We start from the raw sequence: 15,807 nt of genomic DNA, 5'->3' as shown, positions 1-15,807 counted from the left end.
GTGACAAAAAAATGGGAGAGAAAAAAGAGAAGCTGATTTGGTGATAATAATTTAGAAGGGACAGAAAAAAATTAAAATGGTCGAACCAGTGCATGAGAAAACAGTAAAGCAAGCAAGAAATAAGAAACAAAGCAGTATGACAGCAATTCCGAAATATTTGAAGAATTAGAGAAAAACAAAGGAAAGCGAAGCGTAAAACCAACATGCTCACCAGGAAGCAGCAACGGCAACACTAGCGCAAACTAAAACCAAACCAATAAATTGGGAAAAAGGAAGGTTCAAAATAGCTAAAGAAAAATGAAGAACAATACTTATGAGGCAGGTCTGCCATTGGCCGATTGGAACTCCATTAGTAGATGCACAATTATCACTGTTCATGATGATGATCAGTAGAAAATCCGCTGTGAAAAAATTGCCGACTTTCATGATGATGATCAGTAAAAGAAGATATCTAGGCTCCTTTAACATTGTTTTTTGAGCAAAAGGATCCATAGGGCATTAATTTACTCTTCACAATTTGTGTTTCCTCACTACAATTCAGTGAGACAAACATGAAAGAATATTAATTAAAAATGAATACCTTCAGTGCATTGGCTAATCACATCAGTTAATTTCTAGGGACTTCATTTTTTTTCCTTTTGCAAGATGAGTTTTTGCTTGATTTTCTGATGACTTCAAATTTTTAATTGAGATGTGATCATTGCCAATTAATAGATGGTTCCTTTTATTCCTTTATTTTTTATGGTTGGGTGGGGGATTGGGTGGAATTGTTCTAATATTGCCTGATGAAGAGATGAAATAATCTTGCAAAAAAAAGTGAAAAATTTCATTACATGTTGTAGGAAAATAATTGGGGCTCGATACTACCTAAAGCATTATGAGGCTGAACATGGCCCTGTTAAGGAAAAAATGGAATTCCGTTCACCTAGAGACAAAAATGGTCATGGAACTCATACAGCATCAACTATCGGAGGACGAAGAGTTCCTAATGCTTCTTCCTTGGGTGGATTCGCCAATGGTACTGCCTCTGGTGGCGCTCCTCTTGTTCGCCTAGCCATCTATAAAGTCTGTTGGCAACCTGATCCTCTAGATGAAGTAGTATGCCCGGACGGTGATACGCTTGCTGCCTTCGACGATGCCATCAAGGATGGTGTTCATGTTATTAGCCTCTCCATTGGTAGCAACACTAGCTCTCCGTATGCTGAAGATGGCACTGCAATTGGATCATTGCATGCCCTGAAGAGAGATATCATCGTGGTATGTAGTGCTGGTAATTCAGGGCCAACTCCATCATCTGTGTCAAATGTAGCTCCATGGCTCATCTCAGTTGGTGCTAGTAGCATTGATCGAATATTTCAATCAACAATTGTTCTGGGAAATGGCCTGATTGTTCAGGTACTAAAAGATAATCCAACAATCTTAATATTGCAAATGAACACTTAGATCTTTACCTTTCCTCAAAATATGATTTTGCCACACTCAGAGAACACTTACTGTATATGTTAACAAAAAGATCACTAACTGTAAAAGAAATGGTGACAAGTGTACTATATCATTTGCTATATAGTACTTGCCATTCATTATTTTTGCCAAAAAATTTTTCTTTAATCAGAAGAGTCATTGTCCATCAATTGCAACATGCACAAATAAAAAAAATTTAGTGGCATTTCCAACAATAATGCATGGTAAATTATTTTTGTTTATATGATATCAAAACTTGTTTTTTAATCTTCACAACAGGGGCGTACAGTAACGCCATTTAGGAAGACCAAGAAATATCCTTTGGTGTATGCTGTTGATGTGGAAATCCCGGGCAAAACCACCAATCTGACTACCGGGTTTGCATTTTCACCCTTTCTTCAGTTTCTTTACTCCTTTTTTTTTTTAGACTTCACCTTGGATAACATACACCATTTCTACTCATTTATGAGCAAACCTTACAGGGGCTGCTTTCCTGGTACGCTTTCCAAAAAGCTTGTTAAAGGCGAAGTTGTTTTCTGCTGGGTAGGATTCATTTCTCAGGCATTGGAAGTAAGAAGAGCAGGGGGAGTGGCTGCCATTTTTGGCAACCCTTACGGCGGAAAAGGAGTAGATGAAAGCCCTTTCCTACTCCCTGGAACAACTGTGCTTCAGAATGATAGAGCAACAATAGTGAGTTATATATTGAATAATGAAAATCCAACAGCAACACTTTTCCCAGGAAGAACTATTATTGGTACTGGACCAGCTCCATTTATGGCTCCTTTCACAGCACTAGGTCCAAATGGAATTGAACCAAATATTCTCAAGGTAATTTTACTGTTTAACATGAAAATTCTGTAGGTAATTATTGTTGAAGTAAATTAATGCGATCCATAATTTGGTAACGGAACAATGTTCTTGCACTTGGGGGGAAGGAATTCAAAAGATTCAAAACAATATAGGTGTTATTCTGCATAGAAATATTAGTGTTTCTTCCTTCCACCCTATTTTGAGAAGGGTATGAGTAATCTTTGTGTCGTTAACAGTTTCATGTCTATTACATAGAAAATGATATATTATCATTTGGAATAAGCTAACATACCGTGCTCTAAAAAAGTTTTTCTCATCCAAATTTAGTATTCTGTTATCTTTTTTTTTTCATTTCCAGATGCATAATAGAAAGAATTGTAGCTGTTCTCTTTTACTCAATTCCTTAAAACTTATAACTCAACAAGTTTAACTCATCCAGCAAAATAAGAATAGTTATGCTTCTTAACCAAAATACTTACACTTTTGTCAACCATTTCATTTTATTTTTTTCCAATCTAGTTTTGCACAGTTCTCTCATGGATTTTAAAATTCAAATATTTAAATTGATTAGTTTCTTTTCCACAAAATATTCATATTATTAACAATAGTTGGTTGAATTCTTTCATTCTACCAGCCAGATATTACTGCTCCAGGACTAAACATATTGGCCGCGTGGACTGAGGCATCGCCTCCAACTCAGCTTCTTCAAGATCATCGAGTTGTTAAGTATAACATTGCATCAGGAACTTCTATGTCTTGCCCACATGTGTCTACCGTAGCTGCATTGTTAAAAGCTATACATCCTGATTGGAGTAGTGCTACAATAAGATCTTCTCTAATGACCACAGGTTGTACATTTCTATTACTTTTTAGTTTTTACACCTGTTCAGTATAATCTCTAATTGACACATAGGTTAGTATGTTATTTCTTCTTCGCCTCATCTATACAAATTTTTTTTTTACTTTCTTTACACAGCAAGAAGGGTCAACAATGTACAGATACCAATAACAGATGCAGCGGAAAATATAGCAACTCCTTTTCACTACGGGGCCGGCCATTTTCAACCATCAAAAGCTGTAGATCCTGGACTTGTTTATGATGCAAGTTACACTGATTACCTTCGCTTCCTTTCTAGTAGTGGCACAGCTTTCCTCGATTCATCATTCAAATGTCCAAAGCATGTCCCTCCTCCCAGTAATCTTAATTACCCTTCACTTGCAATTGCAAAACTCAATAGCACCATGACTGTGAGTAGAACTGTCACAAATGTTGGTACTGGTAATAGTACTTACACAGTAAGCATTGTACCACCCCCGGGCTATACTGTTGAAATCCTTCCAACAAAACTCTACTTTAGCAAAATAGGGGAAAAACAAAGCTTCAGTATTACAGTAAAAGTTGCTGCAAGTATAAAGAAGACAAAGTTTGAATTTGGATGGTTTGCATGGAGTGATGGAGCTGGTCATGTTGTTAGAAGTCCTATTGTAGTATCAGCAGCATAACTTTCTTGAAAATTCCAATTGTACTTGTGTTACTTGACCAATATAAGATGTCATTAATGTTTCTCTTGTTCTGAGTATTCAGGTATTGTAATTTCTTCTTGCATAATAAAATGAGAAGGAAATTATAGTTTGAAGTGGTCATCCCTTTTGAGAAATGTTGCTTGCATCTCATTTGCAACATATATATATATATATATATATAGTATTATTGACTATAGATGTTTACCTATCTCAGCATCCATCATATTGAATTAAATCTTGTTGAAGCCGCAATTGCTGACCAAAAGAATTGTGGTTCGTCCCACATCGGAGGAAGGCTGAGGATGCCTTCCATTTTGCGCCTATAAATATAGGCCTCATATGTTGAAGTTAATTGCACCACTCAAGAGAGTAATTTGGGCTATTAGCTTCTTGAGTCATTTAGCCCATTCAGTTAAATATTTTAGGCTCTCTTGATTTGAGTTTAGAAATATTTTCTAAACTCTTTTGTAAGTGCCTATTGGCCTAGGAACCACTTTCCTACGGCTTTTGTATTTCTTCTTCATAGTAGAAATATTGCTCCTCCCTCGCCCGTGGACGTAGGTCAATTTGACCGAACCACGTAAATCTTCTGTGTCTTTTAATTGCTTTGTTATCCGTCTTTATATGGTCGGTTTTACCGCCTAATTATTATATGGCTGGTATCTACCGCCTATCTATTATATGGTCGGTTATACCGCCTACTTTGTGCTAACTTGAGTTTGTCTATTCCTGGCCCGGTCCTAACAAACTGGTATCAGAGCTGGTTGTTATATTTTGCAAGACAGGTTCATCTGGTGGGGCCCGTTCATCTGGTGGGGTCCGTCCATCCTGTGGGGCCCACTCATCCTGTGGGGTCCGTTCATCCGTGGGGTCCGCTCACCTTGTGGGGTCCGTTCATCCCGTGGGGCCCGCTTATCTCGTGGGGTCCGCTCACCCTGTGGGGCCCGCTCACGAGACTTGCATATTTGTTTGGCCAGTTTTTTGAGACAAACTTCACGTTACAGATTTTGTGGCAACAATGACGATAACAAAGACGGTTGTCGAGAAATTCGACAGGAATGTCAACTTCGGAATGTGGCAGCTCAAGATGGAGGCCATTCTTGTTCAAGACGGAGTTGATCTAGCGATTCACGGAATCGAGAACAAACCAGAAGATGTAAAGGATGCGGATTTCGCCGATATGGATAAGAAGGCCAGATCCAGCATAATCTTAAATCTCTCCGATGAGGTATTGCGTGAGGTAGCAACGGAGACTTCGGCCAAGGCTATGTGGGATAAATTGAAAGCCTTGTATATGAAGAAGACAGTCGAAAATCGGCTATATTTGAAGCAGAGTTTGTACATGCTTCGGATGTCTGAAGGTACATCTATACTCTCCCATCTTGATAAATTTGATTCCATTATTATGGATTTGGGGAATATAGATTCGAAAATTGATGATGAAGATCAAGCCCTATTACTTTTGTGTTCCCTTCCCCAGTCTTTTAAGCATTTCCGCGATACTATGATTTATGGAAAGGAAACAATTTTGTATCGGGAAATTAAATCTGCATTAAAATCTAAAGAGCAGATAGATAGGGACATTACTGGGGAAACTAGTGGGAGTCAAGCCGATGGCTTGTTTGTTCGGGGTAGATCTGAAAAGAGAAACACAGAAAATAGAAGTAGATCCAAATCCAGACATAAAAATGTGGTGTGCAATTATTGTAAAAAGAAGGGTCATGTTATCTCTGATTGCTTTAAATTGAAAAATAAAGAAAAGCAAAAAGGAAAATTTGTTGAGAAAAATACTGAATCCGCTGAAGCTAGTATAGCAGCTGATGAGAATGATGGAACCATTTTCTGTGCAACGGAAAATAATTTTAGGTCTAACAATGAGTGGATTTTAGATTCGGGTTGTTCGTATCATATGTGTCCCAACAGGGACTGGTTTTCAACATATGAATCAGCTGAAGGTGGAGTTGTCTTAATGGGCAACAACGCTGTTTGTAAAGTTGTTGGCAAAGGCACAATTCGGATTAAAATGTACGATGGTATTGTGAGGACGCTCACAGATGTTAGACATGTTCCAGATTTGAAGAAAAATCTCATCTCTTTGGGCACTCTTGAGTCTATCGGGTGCAGGTATTCAGGTGGAGACGGAGTTCTCAAAATCACTCGAGGAGCTCTTGTTGTTATGAAGGCACACAGATCTGGTACTTTGTATATTTTGCAGGGATCTACTGTTACAGGTGCTGCTGCTGTTTCAACATCATCTTTGTCAGATACAGACATCACCAAATTATGGCATATGCGTTTGGGGCACATGAGCGAAAAAGGCTTAGGCATACTAAGCAAAAGGGGACTTCTTTGTGGTCAAAGTACCGGGCCATTGGAATTCTGTGAACATTGTATTTTTGGGAAGCAGAAAAGAGTCAGCTTCAGTTCACCAGCAATTCACAAGACAAAAGGTACTCTCGATTACATTCATTCAGATCTATGGGGTCCTTCTCGTGCTCCTTCTAAAGGTGGTGCCAGGTACATGTTGACTTTCATTGATGATTATTCAAGGAAAGTTTGGGTATATTTTCTTAAGCATAAAAATGATGTTTTCCTAACTTTCAAGCAATGGAAAGTTTTGATTGAGAAGCAAACAGGAAAACACATTAAGCGGTTGAGAACAGATAATGGCATGGAATTTTGTGGAGGTGAATTTAATGAATTCTGCAAGAATGAAGGAATTGTTCGGCATCACACCGTCAGGATGACGCCTCAACAAAATGGTGTGGCCGAACGTATGAACAGAACTCTTTTGGAGAGAGCAAGATGTATGATCTCCAATGCAGGGTTGACAAACGACTTTTGGGCAGAGGCGATCAATATGGCCTGTTATATTGTCAACCGTTCTCCTTCTGCATCTCTTGATTTCAAAACTCCTGAGGAAGTTTGGTCAGGTACTCCTGCTGATTACTCCAATTTAAAAGTTTTTGGGTGTCCAGCATACATGCACGTGAATGATGGAAAATTGGAGCCTAGGGCTAAAAAGTGCATTTTTCTTGGGTATGCTTCTGGGGTGAAAGGATACAGATTATGGTGTCCTGATCCCAAATTCCCAAAATTTGTAATCAGTAGAGATGTTACTTTTGATGAATTGTCTATGTTATCTTCCAAGAAGGAGTCTTCTAGTCCTTGTATTACTGATAGTACACAGAAGCAGGTGGAGCTTGATATTGGCAGTTCTGGTCCTTCTCAGACCAAATCTTCTATTCAACAAATGCCAGTAGATGCACCTGAGTCTACTGTGGAAGATAGTTCAGAAGAAGAGGAATATTCCATAGCCAGAGATAGACAAAGGAGAGACATTCGACCACCACAAAGATATGCAAATTTAGTTGCATATGCTTTGTCTATTGCAGAAGAAACTGATGCAGTTGGTGAGCCTTCCACCTATTCAGAAGCAGTTTCTTGTGATGATTCTGCAAAGTGGTTGATTGCGATGAATGAAGAAATTGAATCTCTTCATCGTAATGAAACTTGGGTTCTTATAAAGCCGCCGTCAGCTAAGAAAATTGTTGGATGCAAATGGGTCTTCAAGAAGAAGGAAGGTATTCCAGGGGTTGAAGATGCAAGGTATAAAGCACGATTAGTTGCAAAGGGCTATAGTCAGGTACAAGGTGTTGATTTTAATGATATATTCTCACCTGTTGTTAAACATAGCTCTATTCGTGTTTTACTTGCTTTAGTAGCCATGTATAATTTGGAGTTAGAGCAGCTTGATGTTAAGACAGCTTTCTTACATGGCGAACTTGAAGAACAAATTTATATGAAGCAACCCCAGGGTTTTGAGATTGAAGGTAAGGAAGACCATGTTTGCTTATTGAAGAAATCCTTATATGGATTGAAGCAGTCTCCAAGACAATGGTATAAAAGGTTTGATTCCTTTATGTTGGGTCATGGTTATTTGAGGAGCATGTATGATAGTTGTGTTTACTTCCGGAAGTTAAATGATGGTTCTTTCATTTATTTGCTGCTTTATGTTGATGACATGCTCATTGCTGCCAAGAATTTGTCAGAAATTCACACTTTGAAACTGCAGTTAAATAGTGAATTTGAAATGAAAGATTTGGGAGCAGCTAAGAAAATTCTTGGCATGGATATCAAGCGAGATCGAGGAGTAGGGAAGTTGTTCTTGACCCAGAAAAATTACCTTGAGAAAGTTTTGGAGCGTTTTGGCATGAAAGATGCTAAACCAGTATCTTCTCCTCTTGCTAGCCATTTTCGGCTATCTGCTGCTCAATCACCAAAATCAGATGAAGAGGAAGATTATATGGCACGAGTTCCTTATTCCAGTGCAGTCGGCAGTATTATGTATGCAATGGTTTGTACTCGTCCAGATATTGCACAAGCAGTCAGTGTTGTTAGCAGATATATGTCTTGCCCTGGTAAAACACATTGGCAGGCTGTGAAGTGGATTCTCAGATACTTGCGAGGTACTTCAAATGCATGTTTGGAGTTTGGAAGAAATAATAACACTTTGGTTGGTTTTGTAGACTCAGACTACGCTGGAGATCTTGACAGGAGAAGATCACTTTCAGGCTATGTATTTTGCATTGGCGGTTGTGCTGTTAGTTGGAAAGCTACTCTACAACCTGTCGTAGCTTTGTCTACTACAGAAGCAGAATATATGGCTGTGACCGAGGCAATCAAAGAAGCCTTGTGGTTGAAGAGTTTATTTAGCGAGCTAAGTCTATATCAAGGTGTTACTGATATTCACTGTGATAGTCAAAGTGCCATACACTTGACTAAAGATCAGATGTATCATGAGAGGACGAAACACATTGATGTGAAGTATCACTTCATTCGGGATATCATTGCTGAGGGAAAAGTCCTTATTCAGAAAATCAATACTAAGGACAATCCAGCCGATATGTTTACGAAACCTCTTCCAATTTACAAGTTCAAACAGTGCTTGAACTTGATTGGTGTTCATTGTTGGTGATTTAAGCCCATTGGGGCTTATGTGGAGAAGGTGGAGCAGTTTACTATTATCAATGTTGGGGACTCACCAAGGTGGAGATTTGTTGAAGCCGCAATTGCTGACCAAAAGAATTGTGGTTCGTCCCACATCGGAGGAAGGCTGAGGATGCCTTCCATTTTGCGCCTATAAATATAGGCCTCATATGTTGAAGTTAATTGCACCACTCAAGAGAGTAATTTGGGCTATTAGCTTCTTGAGTCATTTAGCCCATTCAGTTAAATATTTTAGGCTCTCTTGATTTGAGTTTAGAAATATTTTCTAAACTCTTTTGTAAGTGCCTATTGGCCTAGGAACCACTTTCCTACGGCTTTTGTATTTCTTCTTCATAGTAGAAATATTGCTCCTCCCTCGCCCGTGGACGTAGGTCAATTTGACCGAACCACGTAAATCTTCTGTGTCTTTTAATTGCTTTGTTATCCGTCTTTATATGGTCGGTTTTACCGCCTAATTATTATATGGCTGGTATCTACCGCCTATCTATTATATGGTCGGTTATACCGCCTACTTTGTGCTAACTTGAGTTTGTCTATTCCTGGCCCGGTCCTAACAAATCTAATGCTACTCGCCATCATAATTATCGACTCTGTGTATCAGTTAGCTTATGGACAAGCCATTTGCATCTCATCCATCTTCAAGCCATTCTATTACATTGACAAATGGGCGATATATAAAGAAACCAAAAACTGCTCGAACTGGTCTAGTCCGAGTTGACTGAATACTAGGCTTTTACTATACATATTTGACCATTTTTCTTTTTTTTCTTTTTTTTTTGTCGAAACATCATAAATTCATTTCATATTGTAAACTTGATATTACAAGACTTAGGTACATCAGATTCGCCTCCTCTGAAGTCATTTTGGGCTTCCTCTTGGAGCCACATGGGAAAACATTCATCCCATTCAACATTTGTTGTTAGCTTTACAGCAAATTTTGCTACACTATGTGCACATCTATTCCCATCTCTATGCACAAAAGAGAAAGTACATTGTTCAAACAAACATCTCATATTTGCTATATCCTCAAGGATGACCACGATGTTGTTTTGCTGCTTTTGTTTCTTGTTTATCATGTCCACCACCTCTTTGCAGTCTGATTGGAGCTCAACTGCCCTCCAGTTTGCTTTCCAGGCCATTTGCATTCCCATCCTAATTGCTGCTGCTTCCTCCACCTGTGGCTCACTACGTTTTAGTTCAGCTCTTGCCCAAACTTTCATCAGCTCTCCTTCAGCATTTCTGGCCACAACACCTATGCCTGTTCTCTCCAAATTTTGTGAAAATGCAGCATCAGTGTTTAGTTTTATCGTACCTCTTGATGGTGGCCTCCATTTCTTACTACTGCTTGAGTTTGTTGTTTGTTGAATGAACTCTCCTGTTATATCTTGTTGGGCTTCTATATACTCATTCCACTCGCCCACAGCTTTCTGCATTGTTTTCCTTGGGTCTGGCTCATATGCATCAAAAGCTGTCCCGTTCCTTGCCTTCCATATTTGCCAAAGAATATTCACAGTCAGCGCTATATGCTCCTGTCCTTGCTCCCTCGTTTTCGCTCCTAATATCCCTTCCCACCATCTTACAAAATTTCCTCTCATATCCTTCAAACCATCCCATTGTATGGGTGCAATTTTCCAGGTCGTTTCAGCAATATTACAAAAAAACAACATGTGTTCTAGAGTTTCCACCTCTTCCCCACAGCTGCTACATATTGGACTGCCTTTGCCTGTTCGCTTATGTAGTTGTTCATTCACTGGCAGGCTATGATGTAGGCACCTCCATATGAAGTGCTTTAGTTTGTGTTTCAGTTGTAATGCCCACACATTCTTCCAAACTTTCGAGTTTAGTTGAGCATAGCTTGTACTTCCGCTATCTCCTTGCCTCCTTTCCTTTTGTTGGTGCTTCCCTATTTCCATTGCTACATCATATGCAGATTTTACCGTGAACACACCTGATTTGGTGTATCTCCAATACAACCTATCCTGGCAACCTGTTATACTGAGTGGAATAGCTTTGATCTTTTGGATATCCTCTGCTATGAACCACCGGTTCAGTGTTTGCTGGTCCCAAGCTTCATCCACTATCAGCTCATCCACTTTCCTTAGTGTGCACTGTGGTTCCCTTCTAGTTTTAATCCTCCCCTCCTCACTCCCTTGCAACCAGTTATCCTGCCAAATATCAACAGTTCTCCCATCACCTATCCTCTTTCCTAGTCCTTTTGTCAGCAGTTGTCTTGTTCCAAAAATACTTTTCCATGTCCACAAAGCTGCTCCAGGAATGTCTTTCTCCCAGTTCTGTGGTTGTGCTAGGTACTTTGCCCTCATAATCTTGCTTACAAGCAAATCTGGACAGGACAGTATTCTCCACAGTTGCTTTGCTAAGAGTGCTTCATTGAACCTTTCCAAATCCCTAAAACCCAGCCCCCCCTTTCCCTTCACCTGCGACATTTTTTCCCAACTAGTCCAATGTATTTTCCTCTCATTTTCTCCACCTCCCCACCAGAATTTTGCTATCATCTTATTGATATCCTTACATAGCACTTTTGGAAGTTTGAAACATGACATGGTGTACGTGGGAAGTGCCATTGCCACAGACTTAATCAAAATCTCCTTTCCTGCATGGCTAAGCAGGTTCCTTTTCCACCCTTGTAGCTTGTCTTTCACCTTGTGCCTAATATAGCTGAACACTTGTTGCTTTGATCTCCCTACTAGCATAGGTAGTCCTAGATATCTTCCATTTCCCGCCTCCTTCATATTTCCAAGTTCCGCACAGATTTCCTTTCTTAGCTCATTTTTTGTGTTTGCACTAAAGAAAACTGCTGACTTCTCATAGTTAATGGCCTGGCCTAAAGCTCTTTCATAAACTGCAAACATCTCCTTCATTTGTTTTGTTTCCTGTACGTTAGCTTTACAACAAAATAGAGAGTCATCAGCAAACAAAAGATGAGACAATTTTGGGCAGTCCTTCCCCACTTTGACCCCTGTTACAACTTTATTGTTGAGTCTCTGATTCATCAAGTTTGATAGCCCCTCAGCACAAATAAGAAACAAATAAGGGGAAAGGGGATCTCCTTGCCTAATACCTCTGGAAGGTTTTACATATCCCACTTTTTTGCCATTCACATTAAAAGAATAGGCTGCAGTGGTGACACAGTTAAGGATCCATCTTACCCAAGTGGGACAAAAACCCATCTTCATCATCATTCTCCCAAGAAACTGCCACTCTACTCTATCATATTTTACATATTTGACCGTTTTTCTAGTCATGTAAGATTGAGCTATGAAACCTACCTGCAGTTGTCTAGTTCCAGTGGAATCGGCTAACTGGCTACAATTGGTTCAATTTTAAAAGGAGAAATAATTAACTGAAAAAAAAGAATAGCAGTAACTGTGAATAGATAGGACAAAAAAACTGAGGCCATTCCTTCTCTTTTCTTTTCTTTCGTTCCCTATATACGTAGTATAAAATTCGTTATGTCCTTTATAACTGAAACCCATTCATTGACTCAAAAAAATGATCAGGACAAGGATCATTGGTTCAATTATTGGGTCAACCAAAAGTAGCTAGTCTGTAATTTGACCCGTGACGTCATATATACATTAAAGTATTATGTTGAAGATATTGCACATACAAATCATGGCTTAGTTATAGAAATTTCCACTTGTTTAAAGTAATAATATGACTTTTCATTCCACTTTTTATAATTGATACGGTTTTGGCTAATGTGCGACCAATGAACAATTGCTAAGAGAGGTCGTCTTACATGTTAGTTTTTTAAAAAAGGTGTAATCAATTTGGAAAACTGTCGAATTAAATAGAGTTGCAATAGTTGTGATTGTGTATATTCATATGGTAATTTAAGTATATTAATGGAGAAAAGGTCTAATTGATATCATTTGAAATTTAACCAAAAGTTCTATGGATTAAGATGAGAACGGATTAAAGTGTCATGCATATTACGTTTATATAATTAAGGGTAATTTCGACATTTTCATAGGTTCCGTTATGGATGATCATTTCAGTCACTTTGAAAATTTAATCCAAACTATGAAAAGGTTATATATAGTTTTTAAAACTAGATTATGGTTATGTGAAAATTAGCTATACCGGGTAAAATGTAATTTATCCTATTTTAAAGCTGTAAATACAAGGAGTGTTATTTTAGAAATTTTGGTCAAGTACATTATGCATTTTAGAGATTTAATTTATAGAAAGAAATCAAAGCTTAACAAATATAAAGAAATGCATTAAAGAGTTAAAAATGCCACAATACGTAAGTAGGTTGGTGTAATTGTGTACAAAAAAGACAAGTAGAGTTGAAGTATAGAGATATATTGATTAATATGAGTCTACTTAATCACGGCAAATCTCCTACTAATTCTCATTTTATTCACTTTTATTTTTTTTATTTTGTCTATAAATTTGTCTGAGACTCAAAAAATCTTGAAAAAAGATACTACTATCTTAAGATAGTAAATGTCTAATTAAACCCTTGGTTTTGATGATTAAAATAATATAATAATAATTTAGAGTAATGTCTAATGTTTTCAATAAGTTATATATTAGAACAGGTCTATGATCATCAAGGAAGGAGTTGGAAAAGTACAAGAAGTTAAAGAATATTCCCTACTGATGAAACACATTTATTAGACATCATTACTAATCATCTTGCTCCTGGTGTCCCTTGTCAAGCATTTCAAACATATGAAATTTTTGATACATACAAAAAACCTTCAAACGCGAGAAAACTGTCATCTTCTGTAAATGAAAAGGGAAAAAAGAAATAAAAGCAATTATTTTCATAAAAATATATAAGGTTAGAGTGAGAAAATTGATGGAATTACGTAACTTAAAACATAAGATATCTACATCTTAAACAAGGATTACAAAAAAATGTGTAGAGACTCAATCAATAGATAATTTATGCAATAAGAGTAAAAAAAAAATTAAGAGTTTTAGTGATGACGAAAATTTTTTATACCACTTCTTAGTTCTGCAAAACAAAGACGAGATGCAACTTTCTAATGTATGATCCTATGATGTAACCTAAGCCATCCAAAGATTCTAATACATCATATGATCCTCTATGGGCTTATACGGGCAAAAGATTCTAATACACAATTTAAAAAGTAAAATCAAAGTAGGGACTAGTCTAACTTTTCAAGAAAATGTTTAAAAATATATATAGCATGCAAATAAAGCAATCCAAGAAATAAAATTAGCTCAATCTTAAAATAAGTCTTATACAACTCAAGTAAACATGCTAAAGACCTATGTAGAGAGATAAATTAATCTAATAAATGAAGTTATTCAGATTCAAAGTAACATGAAACAATAACTTAACATCAACAACACAAAATTCTTGAAAAATCACTCAACTTTGCAAGAATTAAAATCACTTAATTGAAAATACAATTGCAAAAATGAAAGAACATCCTTAAAAACACAAAGTTCGACCATGCGACTCCTGGACATGACTAACCCTAACTAAATGCTGTTTGCCAGCATAAAGTAATTCCTAATTTAGGAGCATATTTATATGTTACATCTACTTTAATATCCTTGCATCTCCAACAAAGTGATTTAGGAAAATACTTTACTCTTTTCTCTATTGACTTTGAGATCGTTAATGATATTGACAAGCAAACGTGCAATTGCAATAGGTCTCATGCGGACATCTAAAATCTTCTATTTCAATAAAATTATGTTAATTAAATAGACAATTAATTATTCTTGTTATCTCAATTAAAAGAAGTCTAGGACCAATATCAAACTCTAGGACAATAGATAGTGAGAATTTTGATATTTTTGATAGTCTCGTCTATTTATCAAATTGGGTATAGGGTTGTGAGAAGTTTAAAAATCTTGTTGGGGGAGGACGCATGATATGTGCAATTTTGGCAATCAAATTTATCTATGGTGCATTATGTGCAACCATCTCCGAATATTTGGGAGTAAAAGTGATTGAACATACTAATTCGTATGCACCTATAGCTATAGTTAGTACTTCTCTTATTATTGTGATTATGGAATTGGGAATGGATGAGACATTGGTGGTAGTTGATGCCGTTACTGCAATCCCTGTTGGTTTGGCAATTAAGTTGGCAAAATGAGAAGTAGTCCAATTATTAGCGTGTTTGCTTCCTGGTTGCGTCAAGATAATTCTTCTGAATGTTATCGAGTTCCCTCTATATGTAATTTTTATTCAAGTTAATAAAATTTGGTTGGCAGCCCACCCTGCGGACGGGGTTTGCCAGGAAAGAATGTTATCGAGTTATAAAAAAGTGAAGTCAGCAGCCCTACTTAAGAAAAGGCAGTCAAGACCATGATTCAAATGCGATCTTGGTCATAATATCGATCATGGATACCTTTATGGTGGTAACCTGCCTACGGTAGGAAGGCTGGCAGAGAGCGACACGTGTTGACGTTATATACAGTTCAAACGGAGACGTTAAATTGTTGCACAACGCGTGAAGAGAAAATATACAAGAATCGTCTGCGGATGCAACCAGAAAGCACACTGACTTCCATACGAGTTGGGCCAGGAAGTGTTATTGCATGTTAAAATCAGAGGCATTTATGTATTTGCAAATGTACCCATTACCAATGGAAAAATGTTGCAAATGCCTTGGACAAAAAATGTGCGTAAAGAAGGTACCAAAATTTTAAGAAATAATAAATGATTATTGCACACGCGTGGGGGATAATAATTTGGAAGAAGGAAAAGTGGAGGTAAACGAAAGGATTCAAGCCTTTATTATATTTATATACATATATAAATTTAGTACCCAAGTGTTCAGCTTAAGCATCTGGGAAAATGGTCCCATAACTATCGATACGGTAAACAACACAATTTTAGACATGATATAATAGGTTCTAAAAATTTTAGCGACCATTTGATTACCCGTTAGACCTATCCACTTAAATAGGATTATGGGTAAAAATAAGGGAGTAAATTTGTCATTCAAAATATTAAGTTAACGTAATAAATTAGTAACTTTTGCA

General features: G+C 37.4%; 1 protein-coding gene across 1 annotated transcript; it reads left to right on the top strand.

Moving 5' to 3' along the window:
- Positions 1 to 297: 297 nt before the first annotated feature.
- LOC113782553 (subtilisin-like protease SBT5.6) lies at positions 298 to 3,774 on the top strand. Its single transcript, XM_027328440.1, has 6 exons — positions 298 to 389; positions 843 to 1,395; positions 1,741 to 1,838; positions 1,944 to 2,289; positions 2,906 to 3,119; positions 3,248 to 3,774. The coding sequence occupies exons 1-6, from the start codon at positions 298 to 300 to the stop codon at positions 3,772 to 3,774; spliced, it is 1,830 nt and encodes a 609-aa protein (XP_027184241.1).
- The last annotated feature ends 12,033 nt before the right edge of the window (positions 3,775 to 15,807 follow it).

This window comes from Coffea eugenioides, chromosome 9 (genome assembly GCF_003713205.1).
Source record: "Coffea eugenioides isolate CCC68of chromosome 9, Ceug_1.0, whole genome shotgun sequence".
NCBI lineage: Eukaryota > Viridiplantae > Streptophyta > Magnoliopsida > Gentianales > Rubiaceae > Coffea > Coffea eugenioides.
This window is presented reverse-complemented; position numbering and strand designations above follow the sequence as displayed.